The 25,798-nt window shown below is 46.1% G+C and overlaps 1 protein-coding gene across 1 annotated transcript in view; it reads left to right on the top strand.

Moving 5' to 3' along the window:
- F12 (coagulation factor XII) overlaps positions 1-20,673 on the top strand; it is a 61,295-nt gene extending 40,622 nt beyond the window's left edge. Inside the window, exons 10-14 of the mRNA XM_089671126.1 lie at positions 3,408-3,753; positions 5,056-5,192; positions 12,076-12,216; positions 12,323-12,471; positions 20,434-20,673. Coding sequence (XP_089527252.1) covers positions 3,408-3,753; positions 5,056-5,192; positions 12,076-12,216; positions 12,323-12,471; positions 20,434-20,589 — 929 coding nt within the window. The 3' untranslated portion in view covers positions 20,590-20,673. The remainder of the gene's footprint in view (positions 1-3,407; positions 3,754-5,055; positions 5,193-12,075; positions 12,217-12,322; positions 12,472-20,433) is intronic.
- Positions 20,674-25,798: the final 5,125 nt, after the last annotated feature.

Below are 25,798 nucleotides of genomic sequence, written 5' to 3'. Positions count from 1 at the left end.
TATGGAATTGCATGACATGCTGTATGATGCAATTTAGATTGAGTATTGTATCACCCAACCTGCATCTGAGTAGTTTTTTTTTAAAGTTATTCTAAATGAATAAAAAAAATGCTTACCTAGTTTTGCACAGAGCAACCCCGATCCTCCTCTTCTGAGGCCCCCCAATGCTTCTGGCTCCTCCCACTCAGAGGGCTGAGTGCTCCCATAGCCAACCGTTTTCTATAAAAACACTTATGTGGGTTGAATCTCGAACCCGTTGACAAACACAGTATGGCGCGGCCCCACCCCCACTCTCTCCTTACTGGGTGGAATTGACAGAAGCTGGAGCCAATGGCTCCTTCTGCTGACTTGATCTCCAGTGAGGAGAGGAAGTGGAGAGAGCCTCTGCTCTCGGGCACAGGGTTGGCTCATGATCAGGCTCAGGTAAGTATAAAGTGGGGCTGGAAGGGGGGGGGGGGTGTGGAGCTGCACACAGAAGGTGCAGAGAATGCATTAAGGTAAAAATCCTCTAAACTTTAGAACCACTTTAAGCCCGTATTTAATAACTACATTTTGGGGTTGCTAGAGAACATTTTTAAGCTGGATCTCACACACACTGCCTGATAGTCCTCTTGTAGAAATCATCATTATGATGAAACGTGTGGGATGTGAGCCAGACAGTGTGTGAAGGAAGCCAACAGAGTGGCTGATCCAGGAGCGCCATTTGTACATACACTGCATGGCCAGCTGTGTCTGCAGAACTTGCAGAAGCAGTAAGCAACCACAGCAGTCTTTACAGGCTCCTATTGCAGGAGAAATGTTTTTTGTTGTTTAACAACATGATAGTATCAATAGCGGCTTTGGGTTAATGATGCTTACAAACAACAGCACTTTCATTAAATTATTAATTAGAACTTTACTAACATCATAACATTCCTGCATATTGCAATTTTATCATATAACCCAGCCTTTCTCAACCTTTTCAATGCAGAGGAACCCTTGGCATAACTTTCCGGTCTCAGGGAACCCCTGCTAAAATGACTATATCTTCAATTCATGATACATTAGTGTGATAGTCAGAGGTAAGAATGCTCCTTACACTTGTGGTCATTGGGAAGAATTACCCCCTTACAGATTTCTAAAAAGATCAATAATGTCAGTGGGAACTTAAATGAGATGCAGAAATTGCTCATTGCTCAAGGAACCCCTGGCAACCTCTGGAGGATCCCTAGGGTGCCACGGAACCCGGGTTGAGAAACCCTGATAGAAACAGTTATACTGATACTTAGATTAGCCAATACAGATTATGAAGTTATGACCTTATACTTATTTGCTATCTTTTTTTATAATTCCTTTATTTTAATAAAGTTTCAACACAGAACAGATATGGGTACAGAAGCACATTGCAGTGTATCATAACATAGTATTACACAAAAAAACACATGTCAGATAAGTAACATCATCAGCCCAGGCAAAACTAAGAGCAAGTTCATTGAGCAGCAAGGTAGCGAAACCTAGGCTGCGGATGGTATAAGAACAATGCCACAGTAAGTAATGGCAAATGGCTTTGAATCATGTAAGGGGTCTGGATATGCTGGGAATACTAGAGCAGTGGCGGAGAAAGAATCAGCATACATATCAACAGTAATAAAGCATTTTCTCATAAACAAACCAAACATAGGTAAAACAACTGAGTTATCAGGTCGCCTCTCAACACCCCTGGAACCATTCAGAAGTAGGTAATCCCACAAGAACAGTTGAAACAGTATAACTGTGTGATCATTCTTCCGAGGACGCCGGGGTGTTCCGGGAAGCTGGAGCAGCAGAGTTGTGAAAGCGTGATCTGCGGGACCTTTGTAGCCTTGATTGAGGAGGGTTCTGCGCTTCTTCCCAAAGAAGAGAGTCCTGCCAGTTTGGCATGGTGATCGCTGGACAGTCTAGGAACTGGAACAATGCTGGAAGCTGATCAGGCGAGCGCAGGTGGTATGAAGAGCCTTGATGTTGAATGACCAAGTGGAAAGGATGCCCCCAACAGTAGGTCACCCCAGCTTCCCTGATAACCTCTAGAAGGGGCCGCAACAGATCACACATCATGCAAGTCTGTCGGGAGATGTCTGGATAGATTTGAACCTCAGCACCATCAAAATTAAAGGCTCCTCTGGACCAGACCCTATGAGGAATCTCCTCCTTAATGCACTAGAAATGTACCCGACATAGGACATCCCGTGGAGGTGGCAGAGTTGTAGGATTTGCATTTGTAAAATAAGGGGGAAGTGGGCCCTGGACCCGGTGCACCCGATCTAGTTCAAGTTCCGCAGTAGGTGGTTTGTTCAAAATTGGTTGAGGATGGCAATCACCGTGGAACGGAGGTCCGGTCAGTCATTGCTTCAGGGAAACCCCGGAGGCGAATGTTTTTCCGCCGATTCCTATTTTCATCATTGTCGATTCTGAGCTGAATGTTAATGAGATGGCGGTAAAAGTTAATCTGACCCGCCTCCAGCTCCACTAGAGAGTTGTCTGCCTGGGAATCAGAAGTTTCCAAAGTGTGTACCTTCTCCTCAACCGTGTCCACCTGTTGTTTCAAGTCGTGGAGCTCTCTGCAAAGTGCCGCCACTATAGAGGAGGTCATAGTTTGTATATCTTCTCTGGTAGGTAGATCAGCAATAAGGTCCCAGAGCTCCCCATCCTGTCAGGTGCCCAAGGAGGGAGAAAAAGATGGGCCCGTGGGTGAGTCTGCCCGAGGGAGCTTGGTTTCAAGATAGGTGAGACCGGGTGCAGGATAGAGGGTTCGGCCTGTGTGTGTGGCGCAGGATGCTTCTTTGGACCAGAGGGTCCCGCCATGCTGGCCCTCGGCAGCGCCCTTTTGGGCAGGGGAGGTTGCATGTTGTCGGAGAAAATAGTGAGCAATCTCTGTTGCCTCAACTCACCGGCAGCAGGTGTCAGATTCCACTCCCCCAGCATCTAAAGTGGATCGCTGGAATGGCTAGGCTGTCGGACTCAGGGTTTGGGTCTCACAGAGCTCTAACTAGTGCGTGTTCACACCGCCATGACCAAGCCACGTCCCCCCTTCTTTGCTAACTTGATTTTTGGATAGGTACTGTAGTCCCAGGTTGACTCATAACTTGACAATGCAACTTTCAATATCTTTTTTCCTTTGTGTAAATTTGTGTGGAGTGCTTTACAGTATATCCATATAAATGAGGTTTGTAATATTGTTTTTTAAGTCTACTAGTCTCTTTTATACTCTCATAATACTCCCTGATAATGACTAAAATTAGTTTTGCTTAACATGTGTAAACAATCTTTCATGGGTTTATCGCCATTTTACTGTTACAGGAATAAGTGATCTGTAAGTGGTTTGTTGATAACTGAACATATTCTTTACACCATCCTTTTTAATAATAGTACATTTGTTTTTTTTTTTTCAGCCAGTCCAACAAAGCCATCAGTTCCACCACGACCGACAACCAGCAAACCTCAGACACAAACCAAAAAACCTCCACTACCGACAAAAGCATCTAGTCATCCTGTTAAAACCACGGCTCTTCCTACCAGTACAGCAGTTAGTAGAGATGTCAATCGGGCAGTTCCTGGAGACTGTGGACAGAGGTTCTTAAAAAGCCCTTCTATAACCTCACGTATTGTAGGAGGACTGGTGGCACTGCCTGCTTCTCATCCATATATGGCAGCCATCTATATGGGAGAACAGTTTTGCGGTGGATCCCTGATCTCCTCCTGCTGGGTTGTGACTGCTGCTCATTGCTTAGATGACAAGTAAGGACTATGCTTTACACACATCACTTTTATCTATTTTTTTGTTTTGAAAAGCCTACGTAAAAGTACTGTACCAGTTTGAAGACAGTAGAGATTTTCATTTCTGGTTTTAATTTATACATGGAGCTGTAAACAACAGTTAAACTGATTCCAATATATAGATCCTCCAATGTGAAGCTGTTTCAAAGACGAATTGTCCCCGAGTCACCACACCTATTTTATCTGCCATGCTTCTTTTTAACCAAAGTTAAATTAACCAGAATTGTACCTTCATACCAAAAGGCTTAGGTATACATAAAACCATCATGTCTTCTTTGTGGCAGCAATATATTTTTTAGTCATAGTAGCATATTCTAAACAAATTCCTGAAAATGCTGAAAATCTTTTGAAGTGATAGTAAACCCACCTTGGTTCATTTTTACCCACAGGTAAGCTTATAATAAAGCTGTAGGTAAAATGAACATCTCCTAAATCTGCACCGTTTAGGAGATAATTTTTAGTTGGCATATGCACTCTGAAGGAATGTCATACCCGTGTTGTTCCTTCAGAGCAGTGTGCCGTGGCCCGTGACTCCTGTGAGCATGCGCAGGAGTCACGTCACATCGTGGCTCAGCCAGTCAGATGGCCGGAGCTTGCGAATCCAAAAGGAAGATTGGGTGAAGATGAAAGCCTTTACAACAGTGACAGCATGCCGCTGGAGAACTTCGTTTTAAGATGAGTTTCATATGTGATGCATACTAGCACATTATGCCATTGCCTTGCACTGAGTGCATTTTGGGTTTTTTTGATGCGATTTACTACCTCTTAAAAAGGGCTGAGATAGTGTGCAGAGACTCTAATTCCCTATTGCACATGATGTAGAGAATCTTGAACCTCATCTAGCCTTAAAGGTCTGAAAGCTGGCCATAGATTGATAGAGTTTCAAATGAAACTTCTTAGGAAAGGTCTTATGAAAATTTGTACAAACATTCACAGAACATTTATTTGTTTGCTTTTAACATTTGATTTTGGAATGAATGGACCACATGCACTATTAGAAGTTAGTTCGTTCTTGAAAAATTTTGCAACCTGCTCCTTTGAATTTTCTTGTCACTGCAAGTTGATAGCAAATGTCGATATGACCCACCAATGAATAAAGAAATCCAACAAACTTTCTTAGAATCTTCCCAAGATTTTTTGTTCAAAATTCTACCTATCTATGGCCAGCGTTAGATCTTCTCAATGCTATATGGAAGGCCAAGCGTGTGCTCTATTGTTCTTCTGTCAGGCATTATTAGCTTAAGCATGCACTGTTTTTTTCAGGCCAAGCGTGAAGACAATCACTGTGGTGTTGGGACAAACTCTATTCAACACTACAGACCACCGTACAGTAAAATTTTCAGTGAAAAAATACATTCTTCATGAACTATATTCTGATGTGACTTTCCAAAATGATATAGGTAATGTATGCACATGCTGGATCATTTCTTCCGAACGTTCAAAGTGTATACTAAGCAGAAGGCAAGCCATATCTTGTTGAATTTAGTTAATGGTTCTTAGAGAACGATGTCCATCTTCAGATCACATAAACACAACAGGTTTCTGGCTGAGCTTCATGCACTCTGAATTGAATTGAATTTAGCTCAAAGTATATGTAAACCATGTCAACTTCTTTTTTTTTTTTGCTCCCTTTTGGTCTGTTAAATATACCATTGAAAAAAATATAGTGAGCCCCTAACTTCCTGCAATGAGCTGAAAGTGCTGCACTACAATTTAAACAATATTATCAACCCTTCTCATTTCAACTTTGTGAACCTTAGAACACCTTACCCTCTGTTGTTAGGATTAGAAGAGGAGGAGGTGTTCTGTAGTCCAGCACACTTCCTGTCTTAAGTTGACCATGTTGCTTCTTCATAGATTCAGTACAGGGAGTGAATGCTGTCACCCTATGAAAGGAAGTATGTTATTGCCAGGACCACAAGGGGAAAATAAAGAAAAACAATGCTTAAAAAAGAAAAAAAAAACAAAACAAAAAAACAAACGAAGCCACTGTATCAAAGACTGGTAAGCAGAAATATGTGACATGTTTTTGGTCTTGGGTTAAAGCAGAGTTCCACCCAAAAGGGGAAGTTCCGCTTTAAAGTTTGGTCCCCCGCCCCCCATTAAGGATTGGCACCTTTGGGGAGATGGTACCTGAAATTGATAGGTACCCACTTCCGCTGCGATCACCCAGGTGATCGGAAGCGGAAGTTGTCCACCTAACTTCCCTCCCCGTAGTCTTGTGGGACACGTGACAGGTCCCAGAAGATGACGAGGCCATTCATGAAGCGCAGCGCTACTCGCGCATGCGCAGTGGGCACCTGGCTGTGAAGCTGCAAGCTTGTCAAGGTCCTACCTTTTCCCTGAGGTTATGTTACTCCATGTGCTGGCGTCCATCTTGGATTCTGCTGTGCATGATGGGAATCCTTTTATGCCTTCAGGTCTCTGTGGTCCATCCCCCAGAGGGGTGTGGCTGATGACATATAAGCCTGTGGCCCGCACATGCTCTTTGCACTTGTGTCTTGTGTCTTTGTGTTGCTATTACTCTGTTCTGACTCTCGTGACTCTCCTGGTATCTGATTCGGCTTGTGACTTGACTATTCTTTGTATTCTCCCTTGATCTGACCCTCTGTTGCTGAACCCGGCTCGTGACCTGTGATTTTCGTCTGCTGTCCTGTACTGTTTTGTCCTGTTGTTGTTGACCCGGCTTGTCTGACTACTCTTTTGTCTCTTCCACCAGCTACACGCCATTGGCGGCGGCCATTACCGCAGCTGAGGTGTCTCGGGGGCCGCGACCTGGTTCTTGGCTGCGTCAAGTCCATCCCCACCATCAGGGGCCCTGGTGAAGGGCAGCCTGGGACTTAGACTCCGCGCCCTGGGGGACTTCGGTCTGTGGGTAGTGGTTGTCGTCAGCCAGTGCGTTACATTGTTAGGCCTGCCTGTCCGTTCCTCGGCTCCTGCCCTGACATTACACAAGTGCCATGAACCCTGACGGTGCAGGCACGCCTTCGCTCCCAATGCTAGTCGCCAGACTCGATCAACAGGATCAAATGTTGGATCAATTCGCTCAGGCGTTGCAAACTCTGCTTGCACGCACTGCACACCTTGCTCCTGGTGCTATCAGGCCGGTAGTCACTCCGGTGGTCTCTCCCGCAGCTTCTCCGCCTATTGCGTCCACCACCTCGACGGCTGTATCAGCGGCGCCCAGAGGTATGACTGGTTCAGCCCCTCTTCCACAGCGCTTTGGGGGTGAGCCTAGTCAGTGTCGTGGGTTCCTCAACCAGGTGGGTATTTATTTTGAATTAATACCCCACGCCTTTCCGTCTGAGAGGTCAAAGGTGGGGTTCCTAATTTCCCTACTCTCAGACAAGGCCTTGGCCTGGGCGAATCCCTTATGGGAGAGGAACGACTCGGTGATTCAAGATTTTTCCGGTTTTGTCGATGCTTTCCGTAGGGTATTCGACGTACCGGCTCGTTTCGCCTCGGCGGCCAAACTGCTCATGACCATGCATCAGGGTTCACGGACCGTGGCCGAGTACGCCATAGAGTTTCGTACCCTGGCGGCAGAGGTCGGTTGGAACAATGAGGCTCTGGTGGCTGCGTTTTCATATGGTCTTTCTGACACATTGAAGGACGAGATTGCAGCTAAGGAACTGCCTGTGGTGTTGGAGGAGCTCATCTCTTTCCTGATCCTGATTGACACCAGGCTCAGGGAGAGGCCTTCACTCAGGGAACGCCTGCGGAGGCCTTCCAATCGACTGGCACCTGCGTTTTCTGTCCCACCCGTTCCTCCCTCTCCTCCCACGCCTCCTGGGGATAGCTTGTCTGGTGGGGAACCCATGCAGCTGGGGTTTGCTCGCCTTTCCGAGGGGGAGCGGGCCGCTCGGCGTCGGGAGGGTCGCTGCCTGTACTGTGGCCTCGGTGGGCACTTTTGCCAGTCTTGTCCGGTCCGTCCGGGAAACGCTCGCACCTGAGATCATGTCGGGGACAGATCTTGGGTGGAGTTTCCTCGTCCCCGGCGTTCCGCAAGGATAAGCCACTGATCACCGTGGTCCTTTCTTGGACGGAGGGCTCGGTGACGGCCCAGGCGTTGGTAGACTCTGGGGCCAGTGGGTTGTTCTTGGACAGCTCGTTTGCTGCACAGCACTCCATTCCCCTGCAGGCTCGCGCTACCCCATTGGTTCTCGAAGCCATAGATGGCAGGCCCCTGCAGCCGCCGCAGGTTACCCACGAGACTCTGCCGATAGAGGTAGCCATTGGGGCTGTTCACAGGGAGTTGGCCTGTTTTCAGGTGATTTCTTCCCCACACTATTCGGTGGTTTTGGGGTATCCCTGGCTCCAGAGGCACAATCCAACCTTCAATTGGCAAACAGCCGAGATTCTCTCATGGTCTCCACAGTGTGGGGCCGGGTGCATCCGGGGGCCGGTTAAGGTATTGTGTGCCTCCTCGGACTCTGCGTTGCCCACCGACTATGGGGAGTACCGGGACGTGTTTGATAAGGTACGCGCTGGTACCTTACCGCCGCATCGTCCTTACGACTGCGCCATATCCTTGCAACTCGGGGCCACTCCTCCGCGTGGCAGGGTGTACCCTCTCTCGGTTGCGGAGAATAAGGCCATGGAGGAGTACGTTGTGGATGCGCTTTCCCGGGGGCACATTCGTAAGTCTACTTCTCCAGCAGGAGCAGGTTTTTTTTTCGTAAAGAAGAAAGGTGGGGAATTGAGGCCCTGCATCGATTATAGGGGTCTCAATCGGATTACCATTAAAAATGCATATCCGATTCCTTTGATTTCTGAGTTGTTTGACCGCCTTAAGGGAGCAACAGTCTTTACCAAACTCGACCTTAGGGCGGCGTACAACCTCGTACGGATCAGACAGGGGGATGAGTGGAAGACCGCGTTTAACACCAGAACCGGGCACTACGAATACCTGGTGATGCCCTTCGGGTTGTGTAATGCTCCCGCGGTTTTTCAGGAATTCATAAACGATGTCCTTCCTGATTTGTTGCAGCAGTGCGTAGTGGTTTACCTGGATGACATCTTGGTTTACTCTACCTCCATGGAGTCTCATGTCCAGGATGTCAAGCAGGTGCTGCAACGATTGCGTGAGAACGGACTCTTTTGTAAACTCGAGAAGTGCGAGTTCCATCGATCCCAAGTTGCCTTTTTGGGCTACATAATTTCCGCGGAGGGATTTTCCATGGACCCTCAGAAGGTTGCTGCAGTTCTGCAGTGGCCTCGTCCCAATGGTCTTCGGCCCATTCAGCGCTTTCTGGGTTTTGCCAACTACTATTGGAAGTTCATCAGGAACTTCTCCACATTGGCAAAGCCTCTCTCTGACCTAACCAGGAAGGGGAGTAACCCTCACGAGTGGCCATCCGAGGCCATCATAGCTTTCGAGGCTCTGAAAGCCGCCTTTGCTTCGGCTCCGATTCTTTCACATCCCAATCCTGGGTTGCCCTTCGTCCTTGAGGTTGATGCTTCCGAGACGGGAGTAGGGGCTCTCCTGTCCCAGCGTCGGTCGCCCGATGGACCCCTACTTCCCTGCGGGTTCTACTCCAGGAAGCTTTCCTCTGCAGAGTGCAACTACCAGATTGGAGATCGGGAGTTGTTGGTCATCATCCTGGCTCTCTAGGAGTGGAGGCACCTGCTCGAGGGTTCCGCGGTTCCGGTCCTCATTCTTACCGATCACAAGAACCTGACTTATCTTTCGGAGGCCAAGAGATTGACACCCCGCCAGGCCAGATGGGCTCTGTTCTTGTCACGCTTCAACTATGTGGTTTCATATTTGCCTGGTTCCAAGAATGTCAGGGCTGATGCGTTATCACGGCAATACTCTGAGTTGTCCAGGGAGGACTCTGAGCCAATCTCACTTATACCTCCAGATCAGATCCTGGCTGCCATTCGCACCAGTCTGACCTCTCCTCTTGGGGAGCAGATTTTGGCGGCTCAAACTGATGCTCCTCCCGGGAAGCTGGAGGGTAGATGTTTCGTACCCGAGGGATTGCGCACCCGCCTGCTGTGTACCTACCATAACGCCAAAACTGCCGGGCATCCGGGGAAGAACCAGCTGTGTTGGGTCGTCTCTCGCTTATTCTGGTGGCCAACCCTCCGTGCCGACATTGCCTCTTATGTAGCGGCATGTTCAATCTGTGCCCAGAATAAGTCTCCACGGCATCTCCCTTTGGGTCTTCTACAACCCATTCCCAATGGGGAGCGTCCTTGGTCACATCTAGGTATGGACTTTATTGTAGACCTCCCAGTGTCTCGGGGTCATACGGTCATCCTCATGATCGTCGATCGGTTTTCCAAGATGTGCCATTGCATTCCACTCAGGAAATTACCCACAGCGCAAGAACTGGCCACGGTCTTTTCCAGGGAGATTTTTCGCCTGCATGGGTTGCCCAAGGTGATTGTCTCGGACCGCGGGATTCAGTTCGTGTCCAGATTCTGGTGCGCCTTCTGCTCCCAGTTGGGTATTAGTCTCTCCTTTTCTTTAGCCTACCACCCGCAGTCCAATGGGGCTGCGGAACGTTCCAATCAGGCCTTAGAACAATTCCTTCGGTGTTATATTTCAGACCATCAGGACGATTGGGCCGATCTCCTGCCTTGGGCAGAGTTTGCCAGGAACTCGGCGGTCAACTCCTCCTCCGGGATGTCTCCTTTCATGGCCAACTATGGGTTCCAACCCGCGGTATTACCTGAGAGGTTCTCACCACAGGACATTCCGGCTGTGGAGAACCATCTTGCTGCCCTGCGTTCTTCATGGGGGCAGATCCAGAGGTCCTTGAGGGACTCAGCTCAGCGCCAGAAGTTCCAGGCTGATCGCAGACGGTTGCCCGCTCCTTCATACCAGGTCGGCGATCGTGTGTGGTTGTCTACTCGCAACCTCAATCTTCGGGTGCCCACACCCAAACTAGCTCCCCGTTTTGTCGGTCCTTTCCGCATTCTCCGCAAAGTGAATCCGGTGGCCTATGCCCTTGCCCTTCCGTCTGGGATGCGGATCTCCAATATCTTTCATGTTTCCCTGTTGAAACCTCTGATCTGCAATCGCTTCACTACCTCTCTGCCTCGGCCCCGTCCTGTCCGGGTTGATGGTCATGAGGAGTATGAGGTGAGCCGGATCCTGGACTCTCGATTGGTGCGAGGTCGATTACAGTTCCTGGTTCATTGGCGCGGTTATGGTCCCGAGGAGCGTTCCTGGGTTCCTTCCGCGGATTTCCATGCTCCTGCCCTCCTCCGCGCTTTTCATACCCGCTTTCCTCAGAAACCTTTTGTTGAGCCGCGGAGGGGGAGGGGCCCTTGAGGAGGAGGTACTGTCAAGGTCCTACCTTTTCCCTGAGGTTATGTTACTCCATGTGCTGGCGTCCATCTTGGATTCTGCTGTGCATGATGGGAATCCTTTTATGCCTTCAGGTCTCTGTGGTCCATCCCCCAGAGGGGTGTGGCTGATGACATATAAGCCTGTGGCCCGCACATGCTCTTTGCACTTGTGTCTTGTGTCTTTGTGTTGCTATTACTCTGTTCTGACTCTCGTGACTCTCCTGGTATCTGATTCGGCTTGTGACTTGACTATTCTTTGTATTCTCCCTTGATCTGACCCTCTGTTGCTGAACCCGGCTCGTGACCTGTGATTTTCGTCTGCTGTCCTGTACTGTTTTGTCCTGTTGTTGTTGACCCGGCTTGTCTGACTACTCTTTTGTCTCTTCCACCAGCTACATGCCATTGGCGGCGGCCATTACCGCAGCTGAGGTGTCTCGGGGGCCGCGACCTGGTTCTTGGCTGCGTCAAGTCCATCCCCACCATCAGGGGCCCTGGTGAAGGGCAGCCTGGGACTTAGACTCCGCGCCCTGGGGGACTTCGGTCTGTGGGTAGTGGTTGTCGTCAGCCAGTGCGTTACATTGTTAGGCCTGCCTGTCCGTTCCTCGGCTCCTGCCCTGACAAAGCTGTCACAGCCGGGTACCCACACCAAAGATGCCAGCACCTGGAATACAGGACGGCCGGTGAAACGGGCTGCGGCGGGGGCACCGCGGGATCGTGGGACAGGTGAGTGGCTGTTTTTTAAAAGTCAGCAGCTACAGTTTTTGTAGCTGCTGACTTTTATTTTTTTACAGAGTGAGTGGAATTCCACTTTAAGATTTTGAATACCTGCAAACAGCCATCTGTCACTAATGGCCATGTATGCTTATATTTAGCACTTGATCCAATATTAGGACCAGGTAAGGCTGTATTAGAAATCTCGGAGTAGAGGCAACATTTATGAATTCCCCACACATTATTGACTACTATGGTTTCCCCCCTCAGCACTGGTGAGACTGCAAGACATGAATGGAGTGTGTGCCCAGTTCTCCCAGTTTATACAGCCTGTATGTTTACCAAAGAACACCATGACAGCTACATCTGCACAACATTGTGAAGTGGTTGGCTGGGGTCATCAGTACTCTGGTAAGTAAGTAAATAACTGAAATATGTGGCCATCAAATAGGAGACAATAAGGTATTAGGAGGCGTCCACTATTCTTTATAGTTTCACTAATATTTTGTATTCACAGGGGCTGATCATTATGCCTTATATCTGCAAGAAGCACACGTGCCCATCCTTTCCACTATACAATGCCAATCTCCTCTTTCCCATGGTAGTAGGATAATGGCTGGTATGATGTGTGCTGGCATCATGGAAGGAGGTGTTGATGCATGTCAAGTAAGTTAAAAATAGTGTATAGTCTTTTGTTTTCAGATATACATTTAACACAGATTGCCTATATGCGACTTTTGCAGTTGGACAGCAAGCTCCATCTTTTGTCATAATACCAAAGCAGTGGATGTATCTGACTGGATGCAGCTGCTGGTTAGTTAACAATTTTCTGCCTGGCTCCTCTGATTGTCGGAAAGGAGACAGCTGACAGGGCCACCCACTAAGTTAATTTGATCTGGTTCAAAATTTGTATACTGTATGGCCAGTTTAATTTATAGTAACCTTGTTTATATGGACAGTTTGCAATTATTTATCTGTAGGTCAGCATATATATGAGTCTTCAAAAAATATTTTAAGGTATAAAACCCTCGAAAACAAACTGCGCTGTGAATGTATAAGTGAAAATCAAAAAATCAAAAAAGTGTACACATATCTGAAAACATGCTGCCACATTGAACTAATACAGAAAATAACATAATAATATTCTATAAAAATATAAAATATTAATGCAACGCTAATACTCAAATAAATAAAATATATAAATGCATGTTCAAGTCCAAATAATTCAGTCCATTTTTGTGATCACCACATGAAATTAATTAATAATTAGAGATGAGCGAATCGAACATGACGAAGTGGAATTCGTTCCGAAGATTTGGAAAAATTCTATTTGCGACGAATCCGAAGATTAGCAAACTTCGGATGCACGAATCGAATTTTCCCAAAAATGGCGGCGACATGTGTGGCGACGGAGAAAATGGACAGAGAAGATGGGGCGGGGATCTCTGGGAAGGCGCGCAGACAAGGCGCGCTGACCCATAATGCATTCATGACATGTGTTCGCATTAGCCAATCAGCAGCCAGCCAGCAGCCAGCCAGCACTGTGTAATGGTGGAGCTATAAATCGTGGCCATCTTAGAATTCTCCATTAGCCTCCGGTCATTCAAGAGAGACAGACCTGTGTGTATTAAGGGACAGAGTTAGGGCCACAGAGACTTTAGGGCCACAGAATCGTTACTCAGGGACACAGAATCGTTACTCAGGGACACAGTGTTCAGTGTTGTGCGCATTAAGCCAGACACCAAAGGGCAGCACAGACCTGTTATTACTCGCTCAAGCATGGCTGAACAAAACCAGTCTCTACCACAAATTGGACCCAGACCTGTCCAGGGTCTCGTAACTAGATTGCACGGAGGAGTAGAGTCCGTTATCGGAATTAAATAGACAAAACGCCACACCAAAAAGAGTGGCCATTTCCAACACTTATTCCAGAAAGAGGAACAACCCGTTTCATATACGGCCCGTAGACGTTTCACGTCTGCCACATTCAGTCGATTTAAGACGCAAGCTCCACTTCCTGTGGTCTCTGACCGTCGATATACCTTTAAGTGTCAGCTTTGAAGCTATATTCCATCCGGAGCACTGACACTGGTGCCCTTCCGTCAACATGCCTTTAAGTTTCAGTTTTCAACCATATTCCCCACAGAAGCCAAACTCTTGGGTATCCCAGAAGCTGCTCAGCGGGTCAGGGCAATAAAGCTCCCGGTTCGCAGGTTGTTCCGTCTTATGGATGGAAGTACGACGGTATATGATCTTCTTCGCACCCACGGCATTACCTCATAAAATTTCTGCATTGCATCTGCAATCACAACGCTGACTTCCCGGATCGCCACTCAGCCATTGGACTCTTGATAGTCGTCTCCCCACACTGCTGCTGGGGGGACTTTTTAACCTAGGCCTGTGTATGGCCTTCAATTGAAGCTGCTTCCGCTCCGCCACTCTGCCATTGGACTCTTGATAGTCGTCTCCCCACGCTGCTGCTGGGGGGACTTTTTAACATAGGCCTCTGTATGGCCTTTAATTGAAGCTGCTTACGCTCCGCCACTCTGCCATGGGCCTCTTGGGTATCCCAGAAGCTGCTCAGCGGGTCAGGGCAATAAAGCTCCCAGTTCGCAGGTTGTTCCGTCTTATGGATGGAAGTACGACGGTATATGATCTTCTTCGCACCCACGGCATCACCTCATAGAATCTCTGCATTGCATCTGCAATCACAACGCTGACTTCCCGGATCGCCACTCAGCCATTGGACTCTTGATAGTCGTCTCCCCACACTGCTGCTGGGGGGACTTTTTAACCTAGGCCTGTGTATGGCCTGCAATTGAAGCTGCTTCTGCTCCGCCACTCTGCCATTGGACTCTTGATAGTCATCTCCCCACACTGCTGCTGGGGGGACTTTTTAACATAGGCCTCTCTATGGCCTTCAATTTAAGCTGCTTACGCTTCACCACTCTGCCATGGGCCCCTGTACCGCCTCCTCTTGCTGCTGCCAGGTCCAGAGTGTGTCATGGGTCCCTGTACGGCCTCCCATTGCTGCTGACTTCATCGCCAGACTCTGCCATGTGCCACTTTCAGGTCTCCTTACACTGTTGGTGGGTTCCATTTTGTGATAGGGTGCTGTATGGCCTTCCATTGCTGCTGCCTCCACCGCCACCCTGCGCCATGTGCCTCTGTCGTCTGCTCACGCTGCTGACGGCTTCCGCTTTTTAACCGAGGCCTGTGTTTGGCTTCCGAATACTGCTGCATCCACCGCCACCCTGCGCCATGTGTCTCTGTCGTCTGCTCACGCTGCTGACGGCTTCCGCTTTTTAACCTAGGCCTGTGTATGGCTTCAGAATAATGCTGCCTACACCGCCACCCTGCGCCATGTGCCTCTGTCGTCTGCTCACGCTGCTGCCAGGTCCATACTGATTCATGGTCCCCTGTACCGGCTCCTCATGAACGTGGTTCAGCGGGTTTGCATCACTTAACGGCAAATCGTTGACAAACGCTGGGACGTTCAGTGTTGTGCGCATTAAGCCAGACACCAAAGGGCAGCACAGACCTGTTATTACTCGCTCAAGCATGGCTGAACAAAACCAGTCTCTACCACAAATTGGACCCAGACCTGCCCAGGGTCTCGTAAGTAGATTGCACGGAGGAGTAGAGTTCGTTATTGGAATTAACTGTGAGGGACTTTTAAACCTAGGCCTGTGTATGGCCTTCAATTGAAGCTGCTTCTGCTCCGCCACTCTGCCATTGGACTCTTGATAGTCGTCTCCCCACGCTGCTGCTGGGGGGACTTTTTAACATAGGCCTCTGTATGGCCTTCAATTTTAGCTGCTTACGCTCCGCCACTCTGCCATGGGCCCCTGTACCGCCTCCTCATGCTGCTGCCAGGCCCGTAATCTGCCATGGGCCCCCGTACCGACTCCTCATGCTGCTGCCAGGCCCGTAATCTGTCATGGGCCCCTGTACCGCCTCCTCATGCTGCTGCCAGGTCCAGAGTGTGTCATGGGTCCCTGTACGGCCTCCCATTGCTGCTGTCTCCATCGCCACACTCTGCCATGTGCCACTTTCAGGTCTCCTCACACTGCTGGTGGGTTCCATTTTGTCATAGGGTGCTGTATGGCCTCCCATTGCTGCTGCCTCCACCGCCACACTGTGGCTCCACACTCTGGTTTTGGCCCCGTGATTGCCCAAATGAGTGAAGTGTGCGGTGATTCTAAGATCGACGGCACTCATCTGCATGTCATACTGACTGACAGTATTATTTCTCTTCCCCAGCAGACTCCAAGGGCATTTAAATTAAAGGTACAGTGTTCTGCACTAATATAAAGGCTCTCTGAAGCCTAGAAACACCCTTTTTATAAGTTAAATTCGCAGCGAATATATTCGGCTCGAAGCGAATTTATTCCGCGAATTCGGCGAATCAGCCGAACCGAATTTTTGAATAATTCGCTCATCTCTATTCATAATCATATTCATATTCCAATAATCACCACGTGAATATTAGTGAAACAATCTGAAGGTGTGCCATGCTCCCCTCTCAAGTATGCACTCACCAAACATATTTGCCTTCCATTCTCATGGTTGGCATTTTCAGCTTTTGGATATATGATTCTCCAAGGAATAGACTCCTTTCAAAACACAGAATGGATTCCTCCAATGATGACTCAGAATCTGCAAGATATATATTAATGGTCTTTGGTTTTGAGTTGAATTGAGTCCAATTTGCTTGCAAAATCCAATGTGACTTATCAGAGCCACTGGCTTTCAGAAATGTGACTATCCTCCAGTACTCTTAGTTGTTTCAATGTCAAAGGAGAGCCCAAAGCTGCAAATGAAGCCCTACGCCATTATGATGGTGCAGAAACTGCCTTTTGTGGTGTGCACCACATTAACTAAGCAGATAGACCTAAAACAGGATTATCTGAGCCACTCATACCAGTTTATGTTTCAGAGTGAACTAGAAACTGTTACAGGGTCTGCTCCTAATTGCAAAGGGATTTCAGCATATTGCATATAGAAAACTGACACAGATCCCCACTAGGTTGGGCCTAGCCTACAGGATGTGAGCTGTCGACAGACAGACATTCTCCATTCATACGGGCAGAACATGAGTAGTCCTTCTCAGATAAGCAAGGGGGTGACAGACAGAGGAATACAGAGCGTGCAGCTCCAGCTGTACTGTTCTGTGCTGTGTCTGTCATAGACACAGCATGGAATAGAGAACTGATTGCTCCTAATTAACAAAGAGGATTGTACGGCTTTTGATAATCAGGAGTAGCATCTGCTTTGCTTCTAAAGTTTAGCATTACGCTTGCACCACTCTTTGTTCATTTCCCACATTTTGTCCTTCTTGAAAAAATCTTTTTACCTGCCTGTTTGCAAACTTGTTCAGTGTACATTCTCAGAATGCCTTGTTGCTAAAGTTGCTGAATCTGCCTGTTAATTTGATCTGGTTCAAAATTTGTATAGTGTATGGCCAGGTTTATTTAAAGTAACCTTGTTTATATGGACAGTTTGCAATCATTTACCTGTAGGTCAGAATATATATGAGTCTGCTGACTTAAGGTGCCTACAAACTTCAACCTTTTACTATGGGATTGGGGAATGCATGTATGTTTATAGCCTTCAATGCCAATCACAGCATTAGTATGAGTTCAGTGTATATTCTCGGAATGCCTTGTTGCTAAAGTTGCTCAACCTGGAAGAAGACTGGGTAAAAATGTCAGTGCCGGGAAGGGAGCTTGTAGATGTTGCATCACTGAAGTTGAGGTGAGTATAGGTAAACTTTAGTTACATACATGTGTGTGTATACGTGTATACAGTGCCTTGTATTCCTACCCCTTGAAATTTTCCACATTTTGCCATGTTACAACCAAAAATGTAAATGTATTCTATTGGGATTTGTTGTGATAGACCAACACAAAGTGGCACATAATTGTGAAGTGGAAGGAAAATGATAAATGGTTTTAAAAATGTTTTACAAATAAATATCTGAAAAGTGTGGTGTGCATTTGTATTCAGCCCCTTTACTCTGATACCTCTAACTAAAATTTAGTTTAACCAGTTGCCTTCAGAAGTCACCTAATTAGTAAATAGAGTCCACCTGTGTGTAATGTAATCTCAGTAGAAATACAGCTGTTCTGTGATGCCCCCAGAGGTTTGTTACAGAACATTAGTGAACAAACAGCATCATAAAGGCCAAGGAACATACCAGACAGGTCAGGGATAAAGTTGTGGAGAAGTTTAAAGCAGGTTATAAAAAAATATCCCAAGCCTTGAACATCTCACTGAGCACTGTTCAATCCATCATCCAAAAATGGAACGAGAATGGCACAACTACAACCTTCATGGCTGTCCACCTAAACTAACAGGCCGGGAAAGGAGAACATCAATCAGGGAAGAAGCCCAGAGGTCCATGGTAACTCTGGAGGAGCTGCAGAGATCCACAGCTCAGGTGGGAGAATCTGTCCACAGAACAACTATTAGTTGTGCACTCTGCAAATCTGAGCTTTATGGAAGAGTGGCAAGAAAAAAGCCATTGTTGAAAGAAAGCCATAAGAAGTCCCGCTAGCAGTTTTTGAGAAGAAACAGCAGACATGTGGAAGAAGGTGCTCTGGTTAGATGAGACCAAAATTGAACTTTTTGGCCTAAAGGCAAAATGCTACATGTGACAGAAAACTAACACTGCAGATCATCCTGAACACAACATCACCACCGTGAAACATGGTGGTGGCAGCATCATGTCATGGAGATGCTTTTCTTCAGCAGTGAAGCTGAGACTGGGGCAAAGGTTCACTTTCCAGCAAGACAACAACCCTAAACATACAGCCAGAGCTACAATGGAATAGTTTAGATCAAAGCATATTCATGTGTTAGAATGGCTCAGTCAAAGTCCAGACCTAAATCCAATTGAGAATCTGTGGCAAGACTTGCAAATTGCTGTTCACAAACGCTCTTCATCCAACCTGACTGAGCTTGAGCTGTTCTGCAAAGAAGAATGGGCAAAAATGTCACTCTCTAGATGTGCAAAGCTGGTAGAGACATCCCCAAAAAGACTTGCAACTGTAATTGCAGCGAAAGGTGGTTCTACAAAGTATTAACACAGAGGGCTGAATACAAATACACACCACACTTTTCACATATTTATTTGTAAGAAATTTGGAAAACCATTTATCATTTTCCTTCCACTTCACAATTATGTGCCACTTTGTGTTTGTCTATCACATAAAATCCCAATAAAATACATTTATGTTTTTGGTTGTAACATGACAAAATGTGGAACATTTCAAGAGGTATGGATACTTTTTCAAGGCACTGTATTTCCTGGGGTCAGGGCCATAAGTATTGGGCACCTACCACCCTGGACTGTGGGCTGGGCATGTGCACCCTCATACAGGCATGCCACCTGCGTGACTCAGGTATGTTGGTGCCCTGTTGGTGTCCTGGTACCTCCACCCATGATGAATGGAATGACACCATGAATTATTAATGGATGCAGGGTGAGGCGAGGAGCAGCAAAGCAGCAGAAGGGGGGGGGTGTAGGGAGCCCCGACACAGAGGGATCCTGGCACTGCAGGAGGAGGGGCACAACTAATGGTACTTACAGGCAGAAAGCAAACCGCCCGGGTGCTGCAGCTGTTATTCCTCCGGGGAGCACCTATAACTAGGCTGTCAGGATGTCTGGGAGCTGGCTTATACCCTGTGTGGCTCTCGTCGGCAGAAGCTCTGCTGTAAGAGATGGAGCTGGAACTTTAGCAGGTGAGACTGGGTGCGGGGAGGGATGCTGGGCTGTGTCTGAATGGGACTCGGGCTGCCGGTAATCACTGAGTAGAAACATGCCACTATTGGTCACTGGCTCTGTCTGCGGTTGGAGGATGAGCTGACAGTGACAGCACACCTGGGGGAGGGGCCAGAGAGGGAGGATCCACAGAGCCAAGACCTGGCCACTCTTATTGTACAATACATGGTGAGAGAATGCCTACCCTGTAATATCACGCAGCTGGAGGACCCGAACATGCCCAGGACTGTCCGCTGGGTCATCTCATCATTGCCACTGGAGGTGGATCAGCGCCAACCGATAAATGATCTGTGTCATGACAATTTCTAGTGGTCGCAGCGGCGCCCTAGGCAGCAGTGTGCCCTAGGTGGCTGCCTAGTTCGCTTAGCAGTAGCACCGGCCCTGCTTGAACCACACATACACAATTCAGTGTAAAATACAGAGGCCAAAATAAAGCTGAGTAGGGGAGCATGTCAGCACGAGGCAAAGAAATAGCAGGACATTGATCTTCCCAGTGAAGAGATGTACAGGGAGTGTGTCAGCAGAAGTCCCCAGGCAGGTTGTGCTCCCAAGGAGAATGCAAAGAAGAAAACTGACCACACTGGGATATGTGATCTTCAGTGCCTAGTGTGGTCAGTTTGAAATAGGGAAGCAGGTGGACTGGCAGGATCACCAGGTATTTCACACAAAGAAAGCAATGCAAAGAGAACAAAATACTTTGTAATGCAGACACATCAAAAAAATAAGAACACACTTCAATGTGTGAACGCTTTTACACACAGTGTAAAGTGGAGTATAATATGCTGGAGCAGAAAAAATGATTCAGTTCCACAATTTCCTATTTCTATATTGATTCTCTGCAGGGAGACTCGGGAGGACCCCTTGTGTGTGAAGTGGACAGCAGAGTGCAGCTATTTGGCGTTGTCAGCTGGGGATCTGGCTGTGCAGAGGAGAATAAGCCTGGTGTCTACACGGATGTCTCCAAATACACCGAATGGATCTTAACTAACATTAATTAGGCTTTTCTGGGACAGTGATGACATGCTAGAAATTGCTTGATAAAAAGCAAAACCATAAATAAATGGCTAAATACACCAATGAAATACAGACTTAGTGTTTTAGAGGTCCCAGAGCTTGTAATTCTATGCAACAAATCTTGGGATTTACACACATTTTCCACATTGCAAAACCAGAAATATGACACATAAAGTTTCAGGTTAATGGATTTATTTTTCTGGTTCAGATATTCAGCTTCCTGTGTTGGCTCCAGCCTCCTTGATGGTGATTTGATTTTACCCAGTCCATATGCTGGAAAATGAGCAATATTCTACCCTAGAAAGCAGGGAACATGGGTGGTGAAATGTATAATTGTTATACAAACAAATATGTCTTTCAACCGTGTAATGAACTGTTTTCCTGGAGGTCTACCTTAAGACATACTTTAGCTGACAGTCTTTTTCCTAAAAAAGACAGTGGCACAACAGTCTGTTTCTATACTGAAGATGAAGATGTGTATTATTTTTACAGTAGTTGGTGCACTAAGGCTAGCCATACACAGATTGATTTTTTTTAAAAGATTGTAGGAAGATATGATATTTTCACATTATTCATGGATTCGTAGTGTCTAATGCATAAGGTAACATACTGTATCACAGCGTATCCTAAGATGTGGTGGCTACAATATATATATATATATATATATATATATATATATATATATATATATATATATATATATATATATATACAGTTATGTTCAAAATAGTAGCAGTGTGTTGAAAAAAGTGAATAAAGCTCAAAATCCTTCTAATAGCTTTTACTTCCATACACACAAATGCATTGGGAACACTACACATTCTATTCCAAATCAAAATATGAAGAAAATATATCAAATTTGTGTTGTTCCTCTAAAAAAATTGAAGACAAGTGAATATTAGACTGTTCAAAAAAATAGCAGCGTTTGTATTCTTCTTTACAAACTCAAACATTCACTATATAAACTGAAAAATGTTTGAAGATTTTGCTTTCCTTTGAATCACTTAATTATTATTTAGTTGTATAGGCACTGTTTCTGAGAACTGCTGTACATCTGTGTTGCATGAAGTCAACCAACTTCTGGCACCTGTGAACAGGTATTCCAGCCCAGGATGATTGGACTACATTCCACAGTTCTCTATTTCTTGGCATTTTTGATGTCACCCCACAAGTTTTCTATTGGATTAAGATCCAGGGATTGGGCTGGCCACTCCACAACGTCAATCTTGTTGGTCTGGAACCAAGATGTTGCACGTTTACTGGTGTGTTTGGGGTCGTTGTCTTGTTGGAACACCCATTTCAAGGGCATTTCCTCTTCAGCATAAGGCAGCAGGACCTCTTCAATTATTCTGATGTATTCAAACTGATCCATGATCCCTGGTATGCGATAAATAGGCCCAACACCGTAGTATGAGAAACATCCCCATATCATGATGCTTGCGCAACCATGCTACACTGTCTTCACAGAGTACTGTGGCTTGAATTCAGTGTTTGGGGGTCGTCTGACAAACTGTCTCCGGCCACTAGACCCAAAAAGAACAATCCTACTTTCATCAGTCCACAAAATTTCTTTTTAGGCCAGTCAATGTGTTCTTTGGCAAACTGTAACCTCTTCAGCACATGTCTTTTTTTCAACAGTGGGACTTTGCGGGGGCTTCTTGCAGATAGCTTGGCTTCACATAGGCGTCTTCTAATTATAACAGTACTCACAGGTAACTTTAGACCTTCTTTGATCTTCCTGGAGCTGATTGTTGGCTGAGTCCTTGCCATTTTGGATATTCTTCTATCCATTCGAATGGTAGTTTTTTTGCTTTCTTCCACGTCTTTCAGGTTTTGGTTGCCATTTTAAAGCATTTGCGATCATTTTAGCTGAGCAGCCTATCATTTTCTGTGTTTCTTTATATGTTTTCCCTTCTCCAATCAACTTTTTAATCAAGGTACGCTGTTCTTCTGAACAATGTCTGGAACGACCCATTTTCCTCAGAATTTCAGAGAGAATGCACTGTAACCAGCATGTACAACATTTGCTGCCTTCCTTCCTTAAATAAGGGCAATAATTGCCACCTGTTTTTCAAAGAATGAATGACCTCACTAATAGAACTCCACACTGCTATTATTTTGAACATGCCCCTTTCAATTAGTGATTCAATTACACAGAATCAGCAGCATGCATGTCATGACTGTTGGGTCTGTTGGATTTCTATTACTCTACTACACCTGCTAGTAAATTATTTGCCATGTAGAAATATCATTTCTACCAAAAACAGTGATTGATCAGGTTAGTGATGTCTGACTGCTATTATTTTGAACATAACTATATATATATATAGGTTTTTTTTTTTCTTATTTCCTTTAATCTCACTTGGTAATCCTGCCAGTAACACAATTCCTGTCCTAGGGTGACATGCTTACTAACCTCATCTATGGGAGACAGCACTGTCACCTTAGGTTCTTCAACATATCAAAAATAGTCCCATCATAATAAATGTGATACTAAACCCCATAAAAATATGTTCCACATAATATAACTACTATAATAATGCCATAATAATATTAATAATTATTATTATCATCACATTATTATAGTAGTTATATTATGTGGAACATATTTTTATAGGGTTTAGTATCACATTTATTATGATGGGAATAGTGCAGCATTATTTTTGATATGCTGAAGTTCTTTATGACTAGTATGAGAGGTCACTGAGTGCACTGTGGCTAGACACTATTTTACATCATTTTATATCAAATACTTTACGGTTTATTTATTGTGTGCATAGCACAATAGGGTTTAAGATTATTTATAGCATGGCATAAGCATTTGATTTTTTGTACTGTCACCTTAGGTTGCTTTTCAGATTTGGACTACAAACACCTCCCCTTTTCATCTTCCCCATTACACAGGGAGGAGGAATTTGGTAGTTCATTGAAGATATCTGGGAAAGTTGGTAACATTAAAGTGGAGTTCCGCTAACCCTGTCAAAAAATAAAACTCAGCAGCTACAAAAACTGTAGCTGCTGACATTTAAAAAACAGCCACTCACCTTGGTCCCGCGGTGTGTATCCCGCAGCCTGTTTCACCGGCTGTCCTGTATTCCAGGAGGCTGGCATCTTCAGTGTGGGCACCTGGCTGTGATAGCTAGGCTGGGTACCCACTGCGCATGCGCGAGTAGCCCTGTGCTTCATGAATGGTCCTGTAGTCTTCTGGGACCTGTCACGTGTCCCAAAAGATTACAGGGAGGGAGGGAGGACACCTTCCGCCTAGGCGACTGGACCGGAAGTGGGAGAGGGTACCTGTCAAATTTGGGTACCTACTCCCCCCCAGTCCCCAAAGGTGCCAATCCTTAATGGGGAGCGGGGAGCAGTCCTTAAAGCAGAACTTCCCCTTTTGGGTGGAGCTCCGCTTTAAGATTTAAGATCATCACACAGGAGGTTTCAAGGATACTGGATCTTTATAAGGATAAAAAGGTATTGTTCAGGACTTACAGAAACTGTACTTCTTGACTCCTGATATATTTTTAGAGCTGATTCACACATGTGCAGTGCAGATTGAAGCTCAGGTTTCACAGCTAATTGATACAGTAGTTGTTCAGCTTTTCAGGTCAGGTTTACATCAGGTTCAGGACAGGATTATCTCAGGATCTTATCCTGTTCACACATATGCGGTTTAGAAATGGTTCCCATAGAAGTCAATAGCTTGTAATCCGCACCTGAACCTGAAGGCACTGCTCAAAAATCAGACAGAACTCTTTTTCAAACCGCACTGAATCCGCACTGCCAGTGCACTGGACATATGTGAACAGGCACAATAGGAAGCAATATTTTTTCACAAACCGCATCCAATCCGCATATGTGTGAACTGACACTAAGTTAAAACAGTATTACACCCAAAAACAAAATATTACAGCTTACTAGTCCTTAAATGTGAGGGATACATTCATTTTCTTTTTCCCCCCTTTACTTTACCTAGAAGTCCAGCCAGCAACATACTTTCTGTCTTAGGATGTCTCCACTCTGGATGTAAGTGCAATGGAGACACCTTTGGACAGCAGAATTGTCAGTCTGGGGAGAGGGTAATTGAACCCAATCTTGTTCACCGCTCAAAGGCCAGCCTGTATTCTCCTCAATTCCCTGCAATCAGCCTGGTGCCAAGACCCTGGAGTCTTCTCTTGCTCCACTGTAATCCACCATCCAAATCCACAATCCACAGTGTGCAGCTTGTTATTTGGATAGTGTAGAGAGGGTAGTGTTAGTACTAGCAGATTCAGTGAACTTGACTAAAAATTAAAGCTTAACTTCACAGCGAATTCAGTGCATTTCCCGCACCACATCAGAATCACACACTGTTCATGCAAACCGCTGCAGATGTCTATGTTACCAACACCCCAAAAAAGGTTAAGAAAATGCAGCATGATTAAGTGAATTGGATTGCATGGATGTGAGCATTCATGCAATCCGATTCCAGTGCGAAGAAAAAAAAAAAAAGGTGAATGCACCTTTCCTGGGAGTGCAGTGCGACTTGCAGTGCCATTTGAGCCATACAAAATGGCAGGTGCAATTCCTATCAGAATCACATGTGATTTCCCACACCAGAATAGTGTGAATCGGCCCTTACGCAGTTACAGCAACTTTTTTTCCTTTAGGGATAAAGGTTTATCCCCCTTAGGGGCCACTGGGTTTGATTCGGTCCCCCCTAAGCTCTGCACGGACAGGCAATATGCATTTCCCACGTCTTCAGTAAAACAGTCCTTGAGCTGTTTTTTTTTTTTTTCTGTTGAGGGGTTAACAACTTGGATGGTCTAAGGATATATGGGATGCCCAAGGAACTGCAAAGTTGAGGGCAAACCTCCTAGCAAACTGCACTGTACAAAAATGTGGATCAGCAAAACAGCATAGTCTCTTCAAGGAGCACTGAAGTCCCCTTGATGTACCTCTTCAGACCCTTCCTCCTCCACCTGGCTGCACTGAGGGTATCCCTAGGCAAGGGATTCCAAGATCTTCCACTTAAGTAGTCCCAGATAAGAACTAGTTGGGTATTGCACTCTTCGTTCTCTGGCCCAGGGGGTGTAGAAGTACTCACACTGTCCTGCCCTATTAGTTTGGTGGGTTGCAGCTGCTTTCAGACCTTGCTCCTTCCCTGTTGACAGGATTGTCCTCCCTAGGAGACTTGGCACAGTGGAGATCCTTCTGTCC

The sequence above is a fragment of the Staurois parvus genome, unplaced genomic scaffold, assembly GCF_062004578.1.
Source record: "Staurois parvus isolate SC_StPar_1 unplaced genomic scaffold, SC_StPar_1.0 ptg000099l, whole genome shotgun sequence".
In the NCBI taxonomy this organism is placed as follows: domain Eukaryota; kingdom Metazoa; phylum Chordata; class Amphibia; order Anura; family Ranidae; genus Staurois; species Staurois parvus.
Note: the sequence above shows the minus strand (reverse complement) of the source record. Positions and strands in the feature narration are given on the sequence as shown.